Source organism: Mucor velutinosus (genome assembly GCF_035048745.1).
Source record: "Mucor velutinosus strain NIH1002 chromosome Unknown tig00000093, whole genome shotgun sequence".
Taxonomy (NCBI): Eukaryota; Fungi; Mucoromycota; class Mucoromycetes; order Mucorales; family Mucoraceae; genus Mucor; species Mucor velutinosus.
Genome location: NW_027041907.1, coordinates 2,058,989 through 2,082,684, shown reverse-complemented (window position 1 = coordinate 2,082,684; position 23,696 = coordinate 2,058,989). Strand labels below are relative to the sequence as shown.

Below are 23,696 nucleotides of genomic sequence, written 5' to 3'. Positions count from 1 at the left end.
TATATAGGGTCACCAACGCCTTACCTATCGATTTGTCACTGTTAATTAAGAGATTATATTCGACAAATGTAGCAAAATTTGCGTTTCAATTGAGCCACCCACTATGACAACGATATTCTAAAAAAACGAATGGTCCAGCCTACATACTGCTCTGAATGAGGAACCATAATAGATTTCTGACATTTTTTGACCTCAAAACCATGCGATTCTGATGATAACACTGCCTTCCTGCTAAATCAAACTTAGAATATAATTCAAATGAGAATCTAATGATACTAATTTAACGTGTCTTGCTCTAAGCTATTAGACTAATTTCTGGTGGGATATTTTTTGTGGTTTTTTTTTTGATTGTTTTTGACACACTACCCAGTTACTGTTATTGAGACTCTACCTGTAGTACTTATGAAAGCTTAGAGTAAACAAAATCCTATCGAATGAAGTCTGGATCGAAGCTCTAGCATGACTTTCTCATTAGACATTGATAATTTTGTACCTCCAAAAAAATTATCATTCAGATTTTTGCATTGCTATTACAGGCAAATTTTGGCCAAAAATTGATAATTTTGCACAAGAACTTTTTTGATCATATCTCGGAAAAGACACATCATATTTAGATAAACCAATAGCTATTCAATAGCTCTACTTTGGTTCTATCATGATGTAAAGGCTTTATGCCATAATTACACGATCCCTTTATAATTTTGCTCAACAAAATACTGTATTTTACGATCTTTAGGCAGAAACGTTGTTGTCAAACGATTCCAAATTGAGGTACATTGGTTACGTAAATTGGTATAGAATTGAAATGTATATTAGACGGTACTACACATGTACGCAATTCTATATTGTGTACACAACAAATAAGCTTGTTTTTCTTATATTTTAATGGTGTTTAGAAAAAAAATAAGTACCAAGTCTCTACCAATTCACCTGGTACGCATGATTTTGTTGGATTAGTATACAAATTTATAGCTATCATAAAATAATAAATCTATGGTCCCTAGACACTTTCAAAGCCTCAAAAAGGAAAGAAGTTGCTCTAACAGGTATTTTGATAGAATGGCGTTATTAAATATAGAAAGCAAGAAAAACAGCATGGCTAATGATAGTGCTATGTAATTTGCCACCTAACTTCCATACGCTTCAAAAGCATCTATTACTGTATTGCCTTTATGATTAAAACGGCATTGAGTTTGTCAGCCGGCCCCACCAGCAGCCGAAATTGATTCAAATTCAGTTTATTTTTTTTTCTCTTCAAGATTGGACAGACTTTGTTTTTTTTTCGACTTGATTGAACTATTTTGTGATCTTTGACTATACAAAATGTGATAATCACCCCATGCTTTCTAATACATTCTTGAAGTGCTTTTCGAGGCGAATCCAATGAAACCAAGTAAAATAGATGCTTTGAATAAACTTATTGAGTAATTTATAAAAATATGAAAAGAGGTTTCTGGCCAAAAAGTTGAGATTTCACATATCAAAGTCCCACAAAGATGATTTCAGGGATTGCTTAGGATCAATAGCATCATTTTGATTCAATACATACCCTAGTAAAAGTCTTCATTATCAAGGTTAAAAACGCGATGGTTTGATTTTCGATGAAAACTGTGAGGGGTACCTCATGCTTTTTGGTCGAATTTTACCCATGTTTTTTGATCCCCAAAAAGTTGAGCAAAGGTGTCAGAAAGTAACTGCCAGATGAGAGCAACTGTTTGGTGCTATTCTGACGATCTAAAATGGCCTTAAACGCGAGAAAACATAGCTCAAATGCGCCCAGATTTTGCTGTATTAGGCACACTAAGGACTAAAAACGGATAATATCTGTATGTTGCTTGCCCGTATATGAAGTAGCTACGTGTATATGGATGTAGAGCATCACGTAAGAATCAGATCTACAAGTAATATGAAGGGTTTTATGTGTAAGTGGGGGGGGGGGTCAAAATGAAAGTAGCAGTATTTTGCTAAAATACACAAGGGCAATCGGTAGCGGTAGAGAGCGGCATAAACACACTCGTAATGTATCATGCGTATTTGCTGTCTACTCAACAAGCGATTTGTAAATCATGATTAGGGTGATTTATCCAGAGAATTCCAAGAGTAGCTCAAGAATTATAATGTGAAACCTTGCAATGATACTGGATATAATGAAACTCAAAGACATGTGTCCTCAAAGTTAGTCTTCTTGTCTCTACTGCTATTGGAATCATCACACAATTACGTCCTTCTGTTTATATTAAATTACTTTGTATTATTTGGTATCTTCACATGACATATATATGTTATCTAATATGTGTGCTATGGATTATAAAATGATATCAACTACAGGTGCTTAATGAGTACCATACAACTAGGCAACAAAAGTCAGTAAGTACGCCATGCTGCTAATAAGATGACTTACCGTAATATAACCATCGTTTCCACTCGCGGCCATCACCATCAGATTGGGATGGAAACCCAGAGTACGCGTTGAAGATGTCTTTTGACCCAGGAAACCAGATGTAGGACGAATGGTTGAAAGTCTATTACCATCCATGTTCCATACTTTGATGACTTGATCATCGCCCGCACTGAATATCGCTTGTGAGTATCATCTATTATAGTGATTCGTCATAATAGTAGAGCTTACCTTGCAACCACACTGCTATGATCATGCACCGCTAATGCAGTCATTTCATTGTGTGTATGTGCTTCGATCGTTCGTAGTGATTGAGATTCGCGGATATCCCAAATCTTGATATCACCTTCAAACCCACCAGAGACTAGCTCTCGATTTCCTTCACGTTGCAAATGAATACCCGTGACCCAAGCCTTGTGTTCTTCCCACTTTTTGACTCGACTAAATGGTATCATTAGAATCATGATGAGCTCTGTTTCTTGTACTCAACCTACGCTTCTTCAGGGCTCAAACGACGATCATAGACACCTATAGAGCCATCACCAAATCCTGCAATGATGATATTACCGTTGACTTGATCACTCGTGATACTTGTAACACAACCCATAGACTGTGTCGGAATATCCATGACAGGCATTTCTTGATGTACATCCCAGACCTTGATGATGCGAGCATCGCCACCTGTAAACAACAAGCCTCTTGCTTGATGCCAGTCGCAGACAAGACCACTTTGTCTCGAATTGCTCTTCTCCATGTCTTTCAAGGCTCGCCATGAACTCACTAGCACAGCTTGTTCCTGATCGCTGCCATCATAGTTTTTATACAGTCGAACAACACCGTCATCTGATCCAGTCAAAAGCAATGCCTCGTCTTCTTCGTTGATAAATTTCATGTCGGATATTCTGCTATGAGTAGGATTGTGGTTGTCAATGACGCTCAGAGGTGTGCCTGTCTTCCAGTCCCATACACTATACATGCCCTGAATCAGTAAAATAGACATAGATCATCAGAGCAGGTGCACTTACACTAGGCAGTTGTACGAATCAGCGGCTACTAAGTGAGGCTCGAATTGATGTAAAAGTAGCAAGGTTGCCTCTGTATCATTGTACATGGAATTGATTTGTTCATCCCATCGACTGGACCCTGCCATGCCTTTGGTTGCATTCGATTCTTGTAAGATCTTTTCATTGCGGTTTCTACGCCATTTACGTTGGGTATATACGACGCTGCCCGGCTCATCGGCCTCTGCAGCCTACAGAAAAAGATGTGAGTCTATGATCACACAGCCCTCCCAAGATGCAACTTACTCTCATTTGAGGCTCTGTAAAGTATTCACAGCTCCAATCATAAAAGCATGAAGAGAGAGGTAACGCATTTTCATCGAGCGCAATTGCAGCGTTGGATTTTGGAGTTAATTTGGCAGTTGCATTGCTGTTGTTGTTGCTCATGTTTGCTGCTGCTGTACGGTCCATTTGGCCTGGCTGATTTTCAGTAGAGGGATTGCCAAAATTGTAGATGGTGCGTAAGGTTGAGGCAAACGAGACAGACCTGGTCAATTTGACAGGTCGTTTGGGTGAATTGGGTGCGTCATCTGCGAATGTATGTGCGCGGTCGATGGATGCACTGTCTGGCGCTGATTGCTGGGCAGATTCACGAGCCAAGTTGGATGCATATTCGCCAATCAAAGGTGTGCTCAGTAACAACAAGTTGATGTGATCCACCACAGTAGCAGCCAGCGATGACACATCGGGATGAGGGTCCACAGACAGATTCAACAGCGTCTTCCACAGTACAGCATATACGGAGTCATAGCTGGAAGATCCAAAATGGCCATCCAACGCAGCCCTCCACTCGGACTGTCTACCACGCATCATCTTGCCACGGTCCTCGCCAAACACAGATCTCTGAGACTGATCCTCCTCGATGGTTTGGCTTGCAGCTGCTAAAAACTTGGAGGGACCTGCCTGATCCACTATATGTGATAAGGCGATGACAAATTCTTTGCGCACCATGGGGGAGCCATCCGACATGACAGTTAAGGCAGAGATGGCAATGTTGTGTTCAATATTGACAATTTGTTCCGTCTTGTTGGGGTCAGCCAGAAAAGTGCCCAGCGCATACATGGCAGAAGCACGCACCTCAGGCACATTGTCGTTCAACAGCACACACAGCTTTTCATGGCCATTTTCAGCAATAGCAGCAGATTTGGCTTCGCTGTTGTTCATCCAAACTTGAGCAAGACACAAGCAGATCCATTGGCGCAAGAGTGGATCTGGATCTCTCACATGGGCCAAACAAGCGCTGATGACATTGCCTCTCAAACAAGCCTGTTGGCCCATCTTGAAGTTTGTGCAAAAGACAGACAGGATGAAGGCGCTCATGGCTCTGTGCTCGGATACATGTGGAATACTCAGCATGGCATTGTTAGGCGTCAAGATGTTGATAAAGTAAGCATAGCCATGGTCCTTGAGCAAGTCGTTTTGACACGAGCGATCCACTGCCAGGATACGGGCCCAGATAAACACCAACACAGGCTTCAGCTCAGCAGCAGGACTTTGCAACAGCTTGAGCACGTAAGGAAAGATACCGACCGACAAGGCAGCATTCACAGCCCATGGCCCCAGATCCAGGAACTTGCTGAGCAGGATCAGTGCACGCAAACGATGCACTTGACTTAGCAGCACCTGCAGGACGATGGGTAGTTGTTCGGGAATCTTGGGGTTGACAGCACCTTCTGATAGCCACACTTCGAATGCAGTCAGCTGCTCGGAAAAGAAGGTGCTGGATTGGTATTCGTGAGGGGGGCCACCTGCCTCTGCAGCCTTTAAAGCCGGCAATTGGAAAAGACACATGTCTACAGCCAAATCCCAAGCCTGCCACATTGGGTGATCATGTGTCTCTGGTAGCTTTGGCGTCGACATGGGAGTACATTGATAAGATCGCATAATACGTTCAGCCAATAAATAGTTTCGAAACATGGAGGCAACAGTGAGATCCTGTCTGAACAAGCGTTTAAACAGCTCAGGCTCATCTTGCAAGACGCACCAAGCAATGGTATCTGTCACAGCTGTAAAAATCCAGTTCAATTCACCCAGAGGCGTGCGTCTTTCCGTTGATCTTCCTGGCAGTTGAAGCACCATGTCCATGGTGATGTTGGAGGTCAAGAGAGGATTACGCATCACTACCCATCGCAAGGACATTTCAATAGGTGTTGTCAAGCATGCTGTGAATACGTCTGCTGGTAGATCTGGGTTCATTGGCAATGTCTCTGTGGGGCCACACGCAGCCAGCTGGATACTGTCTTTCCACGACGCTTGTGTGGTGGATGTGGACTGGTGTTGCTGCTGTAAGCGCAGCGCCTCTGAATCTCGCTGCTCTGCAAACCTGTTGAATGCATTGATGATGTTGCCTGCTGCTGAACAATCCCACACATAAATCACAGGCGAGCCGAGCCACGACTGCAAATCAAACAGAGATACTGGGATGTACTGAGTGTAATTTCGGTTGAAGACCCAAATCTCGCCGCTGGTTGTTGGTTTGGGCACACCATGGCCGTTGTAGTGAAACAGAATTCTCTCTTCTTTGGCATTACGTCGCATTTGACAACACACCTTCTTGGTTTCCTCGACTGAGGGATCCAGTGAGAGCTTGAATCGAGTGCGTCCATTGATGGTCTCATACTGGTTGTGCAAACTCTTTCCAATAGCCTCAAGTGATTTCTGTGGAATCAGCAAAAATGGGTCTATCCAGCACTCTAATTTTGCACAGGGATTTGTCTTGACGATGTCTGGTGGGTCGGTGCCAATGTTAAGACAAACCACCAACAGACCTAACATAACAGTGCGTTAGCAGATAGTTGTATTAAAAGCTCATCATCATCATCACCCACCTGATACGGTCTTTATTCTTTCTCGGAGTCTCTGTTGCAACATAGTTAGCTCACACAAATATCAGCTAGACTCTCTCACTCTGTCTGCTCCTTACCCAATCCTTCAAGGCATTTCGAACGACTACATTTGGTTTCGCATTTGTGTCATGTCTTTTTTCTGAAAAGTACAGAAATCGTATAATGTCCTCTTCGTACAGTTCCTGATCAAATCCATGTCTTATTTGCGGTGAGTTGGTATTGTTAGCAGTAGGATGGGCTGTATTATTGGGTGCTCCACTTTGTTCGGGCACTACTTCAGCATCATTTCTCATATTGTGTTCCCCACTCACTAATGTTGAGCTGGTGCTTCGCGCGTCCTCGTTGTTGTTGTTAGGGTCTGCCTGCGTTGCAGCTACCATGTTCAATACTAGAAAAAAAAAAGAGACGAGAAAAAAGTTGCGAGTAAAGATAGAGAAAGAGATAGAGAAAGGGAAAGAGGTGCAATTTTTTTTTTTTTTCCTTTTTACTTTTTACTTTTGGACAACCGCTGGTCATCTTGTATCTTGGAATAGATGTCAAGTCTCGAGCCAACAGTAGCTTCATGAGATGCTAGCGAGGGAGCCCTGTGATCTCATCTCTTCTTGGCCAGCAAGATAAACAAATCCTGCACTGCAATAAGATGCAAGGCTTCACGGCGAGAGTGCTCATCCAGGATGAACATTTCGAAAGGATGTCAAATGTTACAGATGCCTCGGAGTTGACAAGATATGGTTTATTGCATAATGCTAGCAATGGAGGTGCCGAGAAGACGTTCATCATCTCAATTCATGATACATCAGACGTAGATCTGCGACAAATGACAAAGACTGCAATGTTAGCTGAGGCAAAGCAACGATAATGTCCACGAGTGAGTGCGTAGATCAACTATGCATACATCACGGATCAAAGCAGCCTGTAGTCAATAACGCAGTATTCTTGCCTACTTTGATTCCTTGGATCCAGTCTCACTCAGCACAATATAGGTGCCCACAAGGCGTATCCCAGGAAGCATGAGTGAGCACCGTTAAAAAATGCCATTGCTACCTAATGAGGAGTGTCTCAAGACCCGGCTCAATTCATCGTGATTCAGAGGCTGCTCCTGCTTTGGACCTAACTCATCACTGTATACCGAGTCAGCAGTGGTATAGATGACCACTGATTAAGACTAGTGGCATTACAGATTATAGCGTGTTTGATGGTTCTCATCAGATTTGATGTCCTCCAATGAGTGCGAGCCGCCCCTCTCCTGCCTCCCTCTAATTATACACGTACTGACAAGAAAAAAAAAAGAACAGCAGGTTTTACCAACATTTTGTTTATGCTCTTCTTTCTCTATTTCAACACATAATATGCCGTTTGATAAAGAAAAGGAAAATGGACCAGTAAACAACAACTATTATAACCACTCTTTGCACCAAATGTACAGTTCTGGTAATACGCCTTATACTAGGTCGCCTGCTTCATCGCCTTCTGTGGGTGGTAACTATGCTGGTATGCCTATGTATAATGCTGCTGCTGCTGCTGCTACCAACAACAACCGCTATCCTATGCTGCAGCAGACATCTGAAGCTGCTTCATCCCCTGGTGCAACACCTCACTTGGCTCGACAAATCTCGTATGCGCAGATATCTCGACAATCCTCTTCGCCTCACCATCATGCTCGTGCTGCTGCTGCGATGGCTCGCAATACACCAATGTCGTCCACCGTGACTATTACAGATCCCAATGATCCCAACAAGATGTTTGCCAACAAAACAGGAGGTAATAGTAATAGTGGTGGAAAGGAGGAACAACAAGAAAATGCGTGGACTTGTCTTGATATGGGCGGCATGGGCCTCAAAAACATTGCCTCAACTATTTGCAACTATCGATTTCTTACAGCACTCTACATCAACCACAACAACCTGACTTATTTGATGCCATCGTTATCGCAACTCTGCAATTTGAGGATATTGGATGCTTCGGGCAACAACCTCAGCATGCTGCCTCCTGAGATGGGCCTCCTTTGCAACTTGAAGGAATTGTTATTGTTTGATAATAATCTCGTCTCTTTGCCTACCGAGTTTGGAAATTTGTATCAGCTGGAAACACTGGGTTTGGAGGGGAATCCTTTGCAGGCTGATCTCAAGAATATCTTGATCAAGGACGGCACCCAGGCACTTGTCATGTCGCTTCGAGAAAATGCGCCAGGTATGTGTGTACTGTTAAGCATGCCATGTCCAACGCTTACTAATGCTCTATATAGTGGGTATGCCTCCACCTCATCGAGAATGGCTGTTGGTCGAAGGCGACACAATGGAAGATCCAGGTTTGTGCTATATAGGAAGAGGCGTGCCTACTCGGCATCTAACTGGAAATTAAATAGACAAGTTCACTGTACTGTGCTACAATATTCTCTGCCAAAAATATGCAACACCTCAAGCCTATGGTTACACGCCATCATGGGCGTTGAGTTGGGATTATCGTCGAGAGTTATTGGTGTCTGAGATCTTGGGCTACAATCCGGATATCTTTTGTCTACAGGAAATGGAAATGGGACAGTATGAAGACTACTTTGTAGACCATTTCAGAAAGATGGGCGATTATGACAGTCTGTTTCATCCCAAGACGCGAGCAAAGACCATGTCTGAAAAGGAGAGACGGGTAGTGGATGGCTGTGCTATTTTTTACAAGACGACACGGTTCCGCTTGATTGACCATGACTATATCGAGTACAATCAAAAGGCGCTTCAGCGTCCTGACTTCAAACAGACGGTCGACATTTACAACCGAGTCATGAACAAGGACAATGTGGCTATATTGGCTGTCTTTGAGGACATCAACACCAGCCAACGCACACTGGTAGCCAACTCACATCTGCATTGGGATCCCTCAGACGCTGATGTCAAGCTCGTTCAAGTGGGTGTCTTGATGGAAGAAATGAAAAAGTTTGCTAGCAAGCACTGTGCGTCTTCTTCCTCGACCGACAAGCTGCCTACCATCATTTGTGGTGATTTCAACTCTGATCCACAGTCTGGTGTATACGAGTTTTTGAGTAAAGGCATAATTGAGCAGAACCACAACGATTTTGGCAACCATTCTTACGGCACATATACCACAGAAGGATTATCGCATCCTCTCTCTCTTAAAAGTGCTTACAGCAATGTTGGCGAGTTACCTTTTACAAACTACACACCTGGCTACAAGGGCGCTCTGAGCTACATATGGTACACATCGACCACGCTGGACGCCATCTCGCTGTTGGGCCCTGTTGATCCTGATTACTTGACTAAAATAGTCGGTTTCCCCAACGCTCATTTCCCCTCTGAGTAAGTCTTGACATGTGGATGTCTGTGTCTTTGTATTAACTCTCTTTCTTTCTTAGTCACATTCCCATCATGGCAGAGTTCAAGTTTCGGCCACAAAACAAAAAGGAAATTGTAAAGGCTGATTTCAATTCAACAAGATCATCTCATAGAAATAAATAGTATATTCTTTAAAAAATCCATGGCAAGAGAGCAATTATGTGTCAAATGACAGTGAGGAAATATCAGCTGACATTTTCTTGGCTTGACATCTGTGCTGTGATTTACATGTCATACAGACATTGACCCCACATCCTGTGCTTACCCAAATTCCCATCATCTGAAGCATCCCAGTTACTGCTAAACACCACTGCTGAATGGACATTTGGACTACATTAAATGTACGCTGTCTGATTATGCAGCACATCCAGCTTGATCCCTTGAGATGCAATGCTGAAAAGAGCCTCTCAACGCTCAAATCTTACGGCAGTCATCACCATGCTACCAGGCCATGTAATTCTGCTGATAAATCAGACCTTGTACAAATAGAGCCATTCGTCCTTATCCACATTGAATAGGTATCCAAGTGTGGTCGAATAATCGGAATATGGAGTGGAGGCTAAATTTTCAACCTTAATCCCATCATGTAACACGGCCATTTCGTTTTGAAAATGTGGGGTCGAGAGGGCAGAGCGCCGAGGCCTTTGGAAGAGAGCCAACAGTGGCCCATCAGATCAGTAGCTTATAAAAAAAAAGTAGAATAGCAGACCCAATGTAATGAAGCAGTGTGAAGCGTAACCACACATTGTCCTGAAATTCGAATAAGCTCTGACGCCTGGGAAATATTGTATTCATTTATATTAGTAGTCAAAAAAAAAGGGCTCTAATGAGACGCACACACATAGATCAAACCGTGGGAAACTAAATATCAGTTGTTTTAACCCACTACACACAAAATTACACACACTGTGCATTCTCCCTATATATCATGGAACGTATAAATACCATCGACATCAATCAAAGGGCTTTTTCTTTTTCTTTTTTTCTTTCTTTCTTGATCTTTTCAACTTTAAAAAGCCTTTCTCATCATGCTCAGACTTACTCAACGTCTTCCTCAACTTGTTGCTCGTTCCTCTCTCTCCAATGTTGCTCGTCAAGCTGCCAAGCGGTAAGTAGTAGTCGTGTGTCTGTGTGCTTCCACAAGTTACTGACGCGACCTGTCTATAGTAACTACGCTGCTTTGACCTACTCTTCTCCTACTGCTCACGAAGCTCCTACTTCATTGCAAGCCTTCACCGAGGAGGAATTAATGCTCAAGGACACTGGTAAGCCCTTGATAGATCTTGCTGTTTTACGCAGCTTCTCTAATCCAGCATCTAGTCGCTAGATTCGCTCGTGAGGTTGTTCAACCCAAGGTTCAAGAGATGGATGAAGCCGAGGTCATGGACAAGTCCATCATCAATGCCATGTTTGAGAATGGCGTAAGTACATTGCGTTAGTAGCCCCAGGTGGTCTTGTATTAACAACTACTCTCACACTAGTTGATGGGTCTCGAAACTCCTGGTGAATACGGAGGTGCTGAATGTTCCTTCACTGCTGCTATCTTGGCTGTTGAAGAGCTCGCCAAGATTGACCCCTCCATCAGTGCCTTGTGTGATATTCATGTAAGTTATTGGCAGTGCTTTTTCACGTGCCCCTTGATTTGGTATTTAATCTGACAAATCGATTAGAACACTTTGACCAACACTGTGATCCGCAAATACGCCACCCCTGAGCTCAAGGAAAAGTATCTCACTCGTCTTGCCACTGACACTGTTGGTAGCTTCTGTATCTCTGAAGCTGGTGCTGGTTCCGACGCTTTTGCTCTCCAAACTCGTGCTGAAGATAAGGGCGATCACTACATTTTGAACGGTGGCAAGATGTGGATCTCCAACTCTGCCGAAGCCGAGATTTTTGTTATCTTCGCCAATGTGTAAGTCTCTCGTGTTACCTCAATAGTCATTTTTTATTGTACTAATATGTGCATTGCAGTGATCCTTCCAAGGGATACAAGGGCATCACTGCCTTCATTGTTGAGAAGGAGTGGGGTGTTGAGATTGCAAAGAAGGAAAAGAAGGTAAGCTCCCTGTAATGTGCTATCTGTATTACTTGATCTAACGCACTCGTTTCATGTATAGCTCGGTATCCGCTCTTCTTCTACCTGTGTCCTCAACTTTGACGATGTCAGAATCCCCAAGGAAAATGTCCTTGGTAAAGTTGGTGAAGGTTACAAGTATGCCATTGACTCCTTGAACGAAGGTCGTATCGGTATCGCTGCTCAAATGATCGGTTGTGCTCAAGGTGCTTATGACATTGCCTTGCCTTACATGATGGAGCGCAAGCAATTCGGTCAAGCCATTGGTACATTCCAAGCCATGCAACATCAATTTGCCGAAGTTGCTGTCGAGATTGAAGCTGCCAAGCTCTTGACTTACAACGCTGCTCGTTTGAAGGAAGAGAACAAGCCTTTTGTCATGGAGGCTGCTATGGCCAAGTGGTTGGCTGCCAAGGTTGCTGAAAAGGCCAGCTCATATGCTGTTGAATGGATGGGTGGTAATGGCTTCGTCCGTGAAACTGGTGTCGAAAAGTTCTACCGTGATGCAAAGATTGGTTCCATCTACGAAGGTACCAACAACATCCAACTTCAAACCATTGCCAAGATTATCAGCACCAAGTACAAATAGATGAAAAAAGGACAACTCCATTGTAAAATAAATCAAAAAAGAATAAAGCTCTTTATTGCATGTAAAAAAAAAAAAAAAAAAAAAGCCTCTTAGACAATTTGAAGTGGATCCTTGTCTACTTTGGATACAAGGACCTCGATGGCTTCCCCTTCTTCAGACTTTTCATTTGCCAATTCCTTCTCCAAAGCAGGCTTCAATACGGCTGAAAGATAACCACGCTCCGTATTCGAGTGTTCGCCTAGTTATATAACATGTCATTAATAGTTCACAACCCCCTTATTTTTCACACGCTTACACAAGATGACGCTGGTATTTTTAGCCAAAGCAGCCAACACATCATGGTGGCCCATCTCGCCAGTAAAGTAGAGATCGGCGCTGACAGGGCCAAGCACAGAGGAGCCTGATCCAGCACAGATGGCCACGGTTTGGATCATTTTGTTTTTAGCTGTAGCAAGACGTACTAAGGGACATGGCATTAATACTGATCTCCAAGCAGAGACATCAAATACGTACAGTAAGGCAATCCAATCAACTTTTTAACTCGTTCAACCACTGTTGTCAAATTTGTGGGTTCTTCAAATGTAAATAGACGGCCGGATCCAGCTTCTTCTTGGCCAGCAGGAGGGTTCTCAGCAGGAGTAATGGGCTTACAAGTGCCCTTGCCTAATCCACTCGCCAACCAGTCGTTCACTTGTGTGCGTGTCAGAAATTGATGTCATATGCAATGTGCTTCTTGTTCATGTTACCTCCATTAGCACAGTTATCACAAGCTGTATGAGGTGAATAAATACCCACGCCACGTGCAATGGCCTTCAACACTATATCCTGTTTGACATCTGCAGAAGTCAAGCGTTTCATGGAGCTGAAAATGGGAGGATGATAGGACACAATCGTGCCAATATTGGCATCTGACAGTGCTTCATCGAGCACTTGAGGTGTGAGGTCAATCGTCAACAAGACCTTGTTCTGCTTTGGTGATGGAAAAGGAGGCTCTGTAATATCAATTGTCGTCTGTTAATAAACTAACAGAAACCATCAAGAAACAAGACTTACCAACCAAGACACCGACATTATCCCACGAGCTCTCAGCGAGATCTAAAGGTGCAATTTTTTTCATGCAACGGGTAACTTTGGACAAAAGCGACATATTGACAAGTCTCGACTAGTGAAAGAGAGTGTTGTTTGCTTCAAGATTGCAACGCGCTTTATTTACACTCAACGCTCATCTCGAGACCCCGAATCTGGCTAACGACACTTGTATAAATACGCATGAAATGATGGCCATTTCCATATTTCCTGTCATCCAACACACTGTATCATGAAGAACTGCATTCTTATTACCAACGTGGATTCTCTGCTGGGCTATGCCTTGTCGTATCGGTTTTTGGAGGAATGGAATCGAGAAAGACAGCATGAGAGTGATGCTATTTTAAGAGACAAGACTGAATTCCGTTTACTGTGCCGTGAGCGTCAAGGATTAGAGGATCTGGAGCTACTGGGAGCCAAGATCATGGAAGTCGCAGACTACACCAACAAGGACAAGATGAAGGAGTTTATGAACGGTGTTGGCTATGTCATGTTCTTGCCCGAAAACTCAAATCAAACAATCAAGGAAGGTGAAACAGTTGTTGAATGCGCAAAAGAGCAAGGGGTCGATTATGTGACCATGCTGTCCTAGTAAGTATACGTTTTCAAATGAATCATCGTACCGCAACTGATTTGAGCTAACTTTATACGCTAGTATGGGTGCAGACTATGCAAAGAAGAATGACAAACATTTGAACGAATACCGTCATCTAGAGAAGTGCGTTTCTCAACATTTCAATCATAACAGCTATTGTGTGATGCGCTCTGCCATGTGGCATCAGTTTTACTACTACTATGGTCCTATGATTGAAGACAAGAACAGGATTCAGCTGCCAGTCCATGACAAGGCTGAATTTGGCTCTATTGATTTGACTGATCTAGTGGATGCTGTCTACAATCTCTCTGCATTTCCCCAGCAAGACAGCTATGGTGGAGGCTTCGTCGACCTGGCTCATCTGTACGCGACTAACTTGAGAAAGAAGAACAAGACTTTGTTTGAATTCACGTCTCGCCACAACATCACTCCCAAGAATTTGGTTCAATCTGCTGCTGACGGTTTAGAGCGGAAGAACATGACGTATGAGAGAGTCAGCCCAGAGACGCTATACGATTACCTGCGCCGTATCCACAACGATAATCGCTTTAGGCAAAGACCCATCCAACGTGCTACGGATATCGTTGGACACCAGCGCAAATCGAAGGAGGACAGGCCCTATACATTTCCCTTGGGAAGATATCTGAACGACTGTGTTATCGAAAGCATCCTTGAGTACTGGAAAATGGTTGATTCTGGTAAGGAGGAGCATTCTACTGATGATCTGGAAAAGGCCATTGGTCGCCACCCTACTACTGTCGATCAGTTTTTCAAGAACAACAAAGATCAATTTAACCGTCTTCGTTGAAAATCGCATCATCAGATAAAGCTTGAATAAAGTATTTTATTCCATTATGTTTGTCACATCACATGGTTGTTTCACATACATTTAGATCTAAAAAGCATGAAATGCCCATTTGGAATATTTTACAATTTAGCTCAAATGGGAAACGTTCTAGATTCAGCAAGCACATTCGATATCCATACTATGAAGCTTCTTTTTGCATATCGTTCTGAATGTGTTAGGTCTGATTTAAAAGCAAATGAATGCATCATACATCACGATAAATAACGTGCTAAGAGAAATGGGAGGAGGGGGGGGGGGACTTGTAATTCCAATCATCGAAAAGATTGTTAATCAAAAACTCTGAGATTTTCTAAACTAAACAGAATCGAGATCAGAGCCATGTATAAGGACAAATAGGAATTCTACAAATCGAAACTTTCTTCCATTCAAACCTAAAATCAATTAAGAATTATGCTAAACCATAAAAAGCAATTTTTTGATCTGTAAAATTCCAAGTTCGTTTGATGAACGTAATTACCATAAAAGGAAGTTATGACGATACGTCTACTGCCTTAAGACTAAAGTGATTTAGCACAAAAAAAAAAATCGGTTTATAATACGAAATGGACGATGGATTCTTTCATCTTTTTTTTTTTTATTTCTCTGTCATTTAATAATCACAAAAAAGAAATGAGTGTTACATACGAATCTCCTACACGATACTTGAGCGATACTGAATCCAATAACAACAACCTCATGTATTCCATCAGCAGCAATGAAAATGATGGCTCACCATGCACATCACCTTACAATGCAGCCCATCCACCAAAAATGGAACAGCAGCAGCAACAGCACCAACTACCTTCAGCAAGTCATTTGAATCAAGAATTTTTCAACGTGCTGCAGAAACGTCAAAACAACTTTCAATCATCCACGGGTCCACAGCCACAAACATATCGACACCAACATTTGGAGGATTTAGCACCTATTGATAGCGAAAAGATGAACGAATTGATGACGAAATATGATTGCCATCAAGTCCTCGTAATAGATGTTAGATCGTTTGCATTCTACGCAAAGAACAGAATCAAGTCGGCCATCCACATCTCTATCCCATCTGTATTACTAAAGAGATCCACATATACATTAGCCAAAGTGTGCGACTCGATCGTATTTGAAGAGGCGGCCAATAGATTAAAAAACTGGCATAATGCAACGCATATCATTTTTTATGACCATGCGTCATATATACCGAGCGATTCTGGCAACTCAGCGACTGCCATCCTATTAGGGTCTAAATTGCGCAAATCAGGATACAGTGGCCAACTAAACTATTTGCAAGGTGAATAACAAAAATCTGCTTTGACATGGAGATTCAATACTCATCTTAATTTGATAGGTGGATACAATACTTTCAGTAACACATATCCTCACCAATGCGAACTAGTTCAGTTAGACTCAATCAATCGACCCAAAAGACACCAAACTGAACCAATCAGTCTCTTGCCTACATCCAACAAGACGCCTGCGATAAATCCTTTCTTTAGTAACATCCGTCAAAATCTCGAGCTATCGCATGGACCACTGAAAGAAAGATTTCACGTTCGATTACCCTATGGCTCCAAATACGACGAGGGCATCATCTCGACCAATTCGCATTATACTGCCATTAGTAACCATCATCCAAGATTTGGCTTGGCGGGCAGTTCAGTCGACGCACAAGGCAATTTTGTCTTGCCCATGTGGTTAAAGACGATTATGAAGAATGATACGGGTCCAAAGAAGTTGGCCGAAAAATACGAGGTAGGTCTGGGCATGTATGCCGATATGATTCATCTTTTTCTAATGACATCATATGTAGCAATTGGAGAGACTGGAGCAAGCTCGACTATCTACTGTCATGAAGTATCATTCCAGCGGATTAGGTTCTACTGCAGCGACAGAGCAAAATCAATCAAACACAGAGTTCCCCTTCAGTATCACTTCCAGCATAGAAAAAGGCGCATTGAATCGATACGACAACATTTGGCCTTATGGTATGCTTCACACTGCCCAAGTGAATGATCCAACTAACCGACATGTTTTATAGAATACTCTCGTGTGAAGCTCGAAGAGAGCAGCGACAACTATATCAATGCCAATTACATTCAGTTTGCCAATGTCAAGAAGAATATCACACTAAGCCCCATCTCCAAATCTGACGAAGAAGTAAAGCTTGAAGAAAGAGGCCTCTTGAGCGAGGCATCTGTCCGTACCATGAACCGATTGAACGTGGACCTTACCAGCAACCGCCAATACATCTGTACTCAAGGTCCTTTACCTACCACATTTAATGACTTTTGGCAAATGATTTGGAACGAAAACTCGTCTGTTATTGTCATGCTAACACAGGAAACCGAAATGAATAAGGTATGTGCCATTGCTTTTGTAGATGAATGTTTGCTCACTCAGCCTTTATAGATCAAGTGCCACACATACTGGCCAACCATGGAGAACGTCTCGCAGGCATATGGCTCAATCGTTGTAAAGCTCATATCTGAAACCAAGCAAGCTGTCCGTAACATGAACGACAAACGCGAGAGAGTCAACGACGATATGAATCAAGACGAATGCATTGTTACTCGCAAATTCATTTTGTCAAACGACAGCACTGAACGCAGCTTGACTCAACTGCAATACACTGGGTGGACTGATTTCGGTGTTCCTGACCATCCCATTGGCATCCTGACTCTAGTACATCATGCTGACGTTGCTCAATCTAAAAAGAATGAAGGTCCCATTGTAGTTCATTGCTCGGCTGGTTGCGGTAGATCAGGTACATTCTGTGTCATTGATACCATGATCCAACGTTTGTGGCAGAAGCGTGATGTCTATACGTGTGCTACCAATGACAAGATCTACGAAACCGTATGCCGTTTTAGAGAGCAACGCATGAGCATGGTACAAACACATCGTCAGTATGTCTTTTGCTATGAAGCTATCCTGTGGTGGCTGCTTGGTTACGGTAATCTGCCAGCGCAGCCTTCGGATGTCTCTCCCTCTGCGGGCCCTACTCAAGACATGATACGCCAAATGATTGCTACGCCTGTTTCTATTAGCTCTCGTTTGTCTGCTTCACCTCCATCACCTCCTCCCACTGCTACCCTTTTACCACCTGCGTCGTTGTTCTCGGCTCCAGTAGAAAACAATAAGAGTGACGGAGAGGCTTCGTCTGTCGGTAGTATGGTGAATGATTTTAAAGATTTGTAAATACATGCAAAACCCAATTGTAAATCGCATCTCCCTTCTTATATTTGAACTATTAGATAAACTTGTATCATATAATTTACTGTAAAGCATTCAAGAAAAAAGTAGGAAAATAAATCATATCCTTTCAAAAATTTAAAGAATTGAGTAACGTACAAGGTGGATAAACCACTGGCGAAGCCGGCATTGGGGGAAAGGGGAGGGGATTTGGAGGAGGTGATAAACCCATCCACCAAGAACATAACGCATATAATTCAACGTTTGGCAATATTGACCTATGAAGCGGTTTTACCGTAGCAAAGCGAAGCATCTAGCCCAACATTTAGTAATATTAATCTTAATGAGGGGTTTACCGTTGCGAAGCGAAGGTGCACAACCATAGTATTCAAGCAGTAAATTCGGCTTTTCATCTCCATTATTAATAAGCTTACCAACAACATAACGCATCAAAATTTGTATGAATTAGCTTTGCCAAAATCAATATGCCTCCCTCCTATTCGAATTAGAAATTGCACAGACTACGGGACTACTCTTCCAGAAGATTTCAGCTACCAAAGATGTGGTTCATGCCTTGCAAGTAAACTCTATAAAGCAATACATAACCAAATTTGACAGTTTTCACGCCTTCATAGCTTGACATGTAGACCTTTCTGAGCCACCGGAATGACGCCAAACAATTGTACTTGAATAGCAGTAACTTCCTGACACCTTTGCTCAACTTTTTGGGACTAAAAAAAAAACATGGCCAAAAATCGACCAAAAACCATGGGGGGTACCTCATGGTTTCCATTAAAAATCAAACGATCGCATTTTCCACCTTGAAAATGAAGACTTTTACTATGGTATATATCAAATCAAAATGTTTCTCTCGACCCAAAGCAACCTCTGAAACCACTTTTATAAGGTTTTCATATGCAAAATATGGCTATTTTCGCTAAAAACCTCATTTCAATTTGTATTGAATTGCTCAATAATTTCAGTCAAAACACTCATTACAGTTAGCACCATTGGGAGCGCCTTGAAAAGTACTTTAAGAGTGTATTAGGAAGCGTAGGGTGACCATCACAATTTATATAGTCGAAGATCATAAAATAGATTAAAGAAGTCGAGAAAAGACAAAATCTGTCCAATCTTGAGCAAAAAAAAAAAAAAAAAAAAAAAAAAAGCTGAGTCTGAATCAATTTTGGCGGCGGCATTGCTGCTGGCTAACCAAAATGCCTTCCTGTTGATGGCAATGATGATTGTAATGCTGATTAATTAGGGATTATGAATTTAAAAGAACAATCAATTAGCTTGAATCCTTTTTTATTTGGCTTTTTGCGATTTTTTCCCTGTATAGGTGTCTTTTGCAATGATAACCTCTCGAAAAAATCGCTGTAGATCTCATAAAAGTCCTGTGTTTACGCATGGCCAGCTCTGTGTCGCCATCTCAAGAGCAGCATCCGCGAATGGTATCACAGTTCTGCCGCCAGAAAATGCAACTCGGACGGAGGATGTAGTAAACCAGAAGTCTTATAATAATATAACGTAAATGCTTCATAAAAAATATTGATTTGTACCTCCAAAGTTCTCATGTTTAAATCAAGCTTCATGCCTAATAAAGTCATTGTTTAAAATGTACTTTTATAGCAGAGTTTTACTATCTCTTCTGATTTGAAATGTCTTCGGTGAGAGCCCGCAGGGCGACGCCGTCATCGAGAGTAGCGAGATGGATCGGCTAGTACAAAGATACTGAATTTGTATCCTTTTATGACGAGTCTTTCTTATAATGTCTTGGTGGTAGAATGCCGTATTCAGATCTCGAGACAAGTTGATCTAGGTGATGATTGATGTTTGAATTGCAACTTTCTTATGTAGCAGGTGAGTTATGAGAGCAAAATCGAGTGGGTTTCATACAACTTTCTTTTGTTAGAAAGACTTGAGCCATAAATGAAAGCTTTTTAGAGGTTTCCCAAATGAAGAATGACAAGATAGGATTACTTGCCTATCTAATAATTCAATTTCTCTTATGCAATATATATCGCTGCGCCCCTTTGTAGATGAAGTGATCCCAAACAGGCCGTTCAAGAAAACACTGTAGTCGATAGTTGTCCAACAACTTACGACATGATTGCCAGGAAATTTCAAGTGCGACAAATTGTTATACAAATTCGAAAAAGAGGAGATAATATTCTTTTTTCCATCTTTCTTTCATCCAACATGGCCTTATTTGCAAATTGTATAGACTTGGCAATACATCAGGATCAACGAATGACCAAGCTAGCATCAGTCAACTTTGTCGCGTCCTCGCGTGTCTCTGAAGAGTTAGCTCTTTCTGGTCATTTAGCCTTGTCAGCTCCTTCTCAAATCATGGGACAATTTCAGTTTTTAAAGGTTTGCTGCTTTAAGAGCGAGACTAGTTGCTGTTGACTCACCTATTGCAATATAGACACTAGCGCACCCAAATCTGTGCGAATACGTAGAGATACACCGTGGAAAGCATGGTACAGTGTCATAGCTTATGACCATGCTGGACAGTTGCTAAACTTGCATATACAGACCGATTATTTGTAGTATCCGAATACTTTGACCTTTCACTACAAAAAGCGAGAAACTTGGATTCCAAAGACCCTCCACCAGTTAGGTAAATCACGCTGTAGAGAAAAGCATGGCTAGCGTGTACTAAGATCCATATACAGCACGGCAGTATTAAAGCAGTGGGCATTTGAGATCTTGTCCGCATTGCAGTTCCTGAGAGAGAATCACATCATTCATGCCGCATTATCACCTACAAACATCATGCTGGACAAGGAAGTAGGTTGAACATAGAGACAAATGTGGCATTTTGTGCTCACAAGGCTTGTGCTTTAGAACCATGTCAAGCTGTTTGGATATGGATTGCATTATATGACAAGCGGTGGCCGAGATGTAGACTTTCCTATAGGCTATCCGACGTATTTAGCCCCGGAATGCTTGGATAACATCAGCAGTGTTGGTTTCGATAAACGGGATATATGGGCGACAGGCGTGATCTTGGTGGAGCAATATACACGGAATTCATTTTGGACTACAAGTGATGTGGGCTTGATCTTTGATACACTGATGACACTGAGAGAATGGCATCAGGAAGATCCATCGTCGGATATCTGGCATCATGATGGCATCGAGTCGTTAGACATCAACAAGAGCATATTGGAATTTCTGCAGAAGCAAGATATCCAGGACAAGGAGGAGTTTGCTTTTCAACAATTTGTAACAAAGTGCTTGGACATGTCAGTGGAGAAGCGGCCCGGTACAACCGAAGCGCTGTCATCGACCTTTTTTGAACATGGACTTGTGCCAGTGGATACTGCAGCTTGGGTAGAAGGGCCCATTTTGGCATCGGATGTAGTGGAACCCGAAACGATTGATACGCAAAACAGCCAAAGCCAAGAGGACGTCAATGGCACACTGCAGGGATTGCCAGTGTCTCAAATGTACAACTTGTGGAAACTGGCAGGTGGAGATGTCGAATTGGATCTCGTAAAGAGAGGTGTGTTTTTATCGACGCCTGTTATCAAGCGACTGCCTCGAGTGTGTATGATGCCAGAAGGGCTTGAAGTAGGAGACAAAGTGACAGATACAGCACAGCTATATTCAGACGCCATCTATGTACTTGGATTCAAAGAATTATACCAGCGTCTTGAGGAGGGCAGTAAGAAGGCCGCTTCCGACAGGTTTGAATGGGATACAGACTATTTTATCTTGGTGGATGAGAACGATGTCAACTTTTTATTGGACTCTGAAGACATTGATAGCAGTACAGGAAAAGACGAGAGCGACAAGCAGCAAGACGAACCGACAACTGAAGCAGATGAATTGGCAGCGAACATCAATGACTTGATGTTTGCGGATGACTTTTTGTCGTCTGAACCATCATCTATTCAGTCCAACGGCATGCCAACGCCTACAACGCCTTCATCGTCTCGTTCCCGTGCTATGTCTATGAATTCAGTCATGGGTAGATCCAGATCAGCCTCGTCGCTGTCCATGAACAGCACCACCTCTATACCAAACCAATCCAATGTCCCCAAGTTGCCCTTGTTCCTGAGAGAGCAAGACATCAATTACCAATATTACCGTCAGACGCTGTTTTCAGAGCTGCTTCGTCAATACCCAGCCTCCAGAAAAGAGATCCTGCATCATGCCAAAGTGGATATCCCACCTTTACTGAGAGGTAAAGTGTGGGCTGCTGTATTAGGCGTGTATGGCGATGTACAACACGAATACGAACAAATTGAAAAGTGTGTCGACATGGGAGCGGATAGACAGGTAGGCATTTCAAGAGCAGGGTCATCAAGAGTAGCACTAACGGATGCACAGATCGAAGTTGATGTGCCTAGATGCCATCAATACAACCAACTGCTTGCATCCTCGACGGGCCATGAGAAGCTGCGTCGATTACTCAAGGCTTGGGTATCCGCCAACACCAAACTGGTGTACTGGCAAGGTCTTGATTCTCTTTGTGCGCCATTCTTGACACTCAACTTTAACGATGAAGCTATTGCATTTGCATGTCTACAAAAGTTCATTCCCAAATTCCTCAACAACTTCTTCTTGAGCGATAATGCGCCCGTGCTTCAAGAGTATTTAGCCGTATTTCGACATTTGCTTAGTTTCCACGACCCTGAATTATCAAGTCATTTAGACACTATTGGCTTTATGCCTGATCTCTACGCTATTCCGTGGTTCTTGACACTATTTACTCGTATGTATCACGACTTTGTTTTGTATACGATACTGATGACCCTATTTGTAGATGTATTCCCCCTTGACAAAATTTATCATTTGTGGGATAAGCTTCTCGTGGGTCCTTCTTCGCTACCCCTGTTCGCTGGTATTGCTATTTTGCGTCAAATTCGAGACACGTTGCTATCCTACGAGTTTAATGACTGTATTGTGTTGTTCTCGGATAATTTCCCAAAGGTAGACATTGAGAAATGTGTACAAAGTGCCTTGAACATGTGCAAAGTAACACCTCCAAGCGTGTCATCTCGCGTGCACGGACCAGACAACAGTGAGGACAAATTGGAAGAGAGCAACTCAAATAACACTGAGGAACAACAGGCCAAGCAGTGGTGGGATGAACCTATTTCTATCGAGACCAAAAAGGCTGAATTAGCACCTCGCTTGTCAATAAGTGACATCTCCAAGATTCTGCCCTACGCTCTTGTACTGGACATACGGCCTGAATCAGAGTAAGTGTGGGCTTCATTATGCGAGAAATAAGCTATTAATGTGGCACCAGGTACGTCAAAGGGCATGCTCCTTCCTCAATGAATGTACTGGCCTCTCAGTTATCAAGCTATGCCAACATTTTAAAGAAATTAAATCGCAAATACCATGTAGTTATCGCAAATGAGGGCCAAGGAGGGCCAGAGGTAAGTCAAAATAGGCCAATTGTGGGTTCAATGACATGCTAACTCTCTGCTTTAGTTCGCTGCCGACCTTGTGAGAAGAAATTTCCCCAGAACAGCACTGCTACAAGGCGGCATGGACGCATTCGAGACTATCAGTGACAAACCAGCACATTTATGTACTTGCAGACCACAAAAACAGACAACCGCGGGCTTCAAGGGCAAGGGATCTGAGCCTCCATTTGTAATGTGGAGATGCAAAGTACCACCACCATTGAAAAAGAAATAAAACTTG

At 42.6% G+C, this 23,696-nt stretch overlaps 7 protein-coding genes across 7 annotated transcripts; 5 read left to right on the top strand and 2 right to left on the bottom strand.

Moving 5' to 3' along the window:
• Positions 1-2,332: 2,332 nt before the first annotated feature.
• On the bottom strand, positions 2,333-6,685 carry GRX3_1 (glutaredoxin; the record flags this gene model as incomplete). The annotated part of the gene is made up of 8 exons (XM_064821807.1): positions 2,333-2,350; positions 2,402-2,570; positions 2,630-2,839; positions 2,893-3,366; positions 3,424-3,650; positions 3,706-6,227; positions 6,288-6,318; positions 6,383-6,685. The coding sequence occupies 8 exons, from the start codon at positions 6,683-6,685 to the stop codon at positions 2,333-2,335; spliced, it is 3,954 nt and encodes a 1,317-aa protein (XP_064681493.1).
• A 969-nt stretch (positions 6,686-7,654) lies between these two features.
• Positions 7,655-9,772, top strand: ATC70_002431 (uncharacterized protein; the record flags this gene model as incomplete). The annotated part of the gene is made up of 4 exons (XM_064821806.1): positions 7,655-8,495; positions 8,551-8,613; positions 8,671-9,613; positions 9,670-9,772. 4 exons carry the CDS (start codon positions 7,655-7,657, stop codon positions 9,770-9,772), a joined length of 1,950 nt encoding a protein of 649 aa, XP_064681492.1.
• A 905-nt stretch (positions 9,773-10,677) lies between these two features.
• ATC70_002430 (uncharacterized protein) lies at positions 10,678-12,312 on the top strand (the record flags this gene model as incomplete). The annotated part of the gene is made up of 7 exons (XM_064821805.1): positions 10,678-10,757; positions 10,817-10,914; positions 10,970-11,070; positions 11,131-11,253; positions 11,320-11,561; positions 11,621-11,705; positions 11,767-12,312. The coding sequence occupies 7 exons, from the start codon at positions 10,678-10,680 to the stop codon at positions 12,310-12,312; spliced, it is 1,275 nt and encodes a 424-aa protein (XP_064681491.1).
• An 89-nt stretch (positions 12,313-12,401) lies between these two features.
• On the bottom strand, positions 12,402-13,459 carry ATC70_002429 (uncharacterized protein; the record flags this gene model as incomplete). The annotated part of the gene is made up of 5 exons (XM_064821804.1): positions 12,402-12,550; positions 12,608-12,772; positions 12,826-13,002; positions 13,059-13,304; positions 13,366-13,459. 5 exons carry the CDS (start codon positions 13,457-13,459, stop codon positions 12,402-12,404), a joined length of 831 nt encoding a protein of 276 aa, XP_064681490.1.
• A 171-nt stretch (positions 13,460-13,630) lies between these two features.
• ATC70_002428 (uncharacterized protein) lies at positions 13,631-14,801 on the top strand (the record flags this gene model as incomplete). Its single annotated transcript, XM_064821803.1, has 2 exons — positions 13,631-13,989; positions 14,054-14,801. The coding sequence occupies 2 exons, from the start codon at positions 13,631-13,633 to the stop codon at positions 14,799-14,801; spliced, it is 1,107 nt and encodes a 368-aa protein (XP_064681489.1).
• Positions 14,802-15,470: 669 nt separating this feature from the next.
• ATC70_002427 (uncharacterized protein) lies at positions 15,471-18,029 on the top strand (the record flags this gene model as incomplete). The annotated part of the gene is made up of 5 exons (XM_064821802.1): positions 15,471-16,122; positions 16,180-16,583; positions 16,642-16,816; positions 16,870-17,189; positions 17,241-18,029. The coding sequence occupies 5 exons, from the start codon at positions 15,471-15,473 to the stop codon at positions 18,027-18,029; spliced, it is 2,340 nt and encodes a 779-aa protein (XP_064681488.1).
• A 2,247-nt stretch (positions 18,030-20,276) lies between these two features.
• Positions 20,277-23,690, top strand: ATC70_002426 (Rhomboid domain-containing protein; the record flags this gene model as incomplete). The annotated part of the gene is made up of 9 exons (XM_064821801.1): positions 20,277-20,399; positions 20,455-20,509; positions 20,565-20,649; positions 20,705-20,819; positions 20,877-22,316; positions 22,368-22,752; positions 22,804-23,242; positions 23,293-23,425; positions 23,481-23,690. The coding sequence occupies 9 exons, from the start codon at positions 20,277-20,279 to the stop codon at positions 23,688-23,690; spliced, it is 2,985 nt and encodes a 994-aa protein (XP_064681487.1).
• Positions 23,691-23,696: the final 6 nt, after the last annotated feature.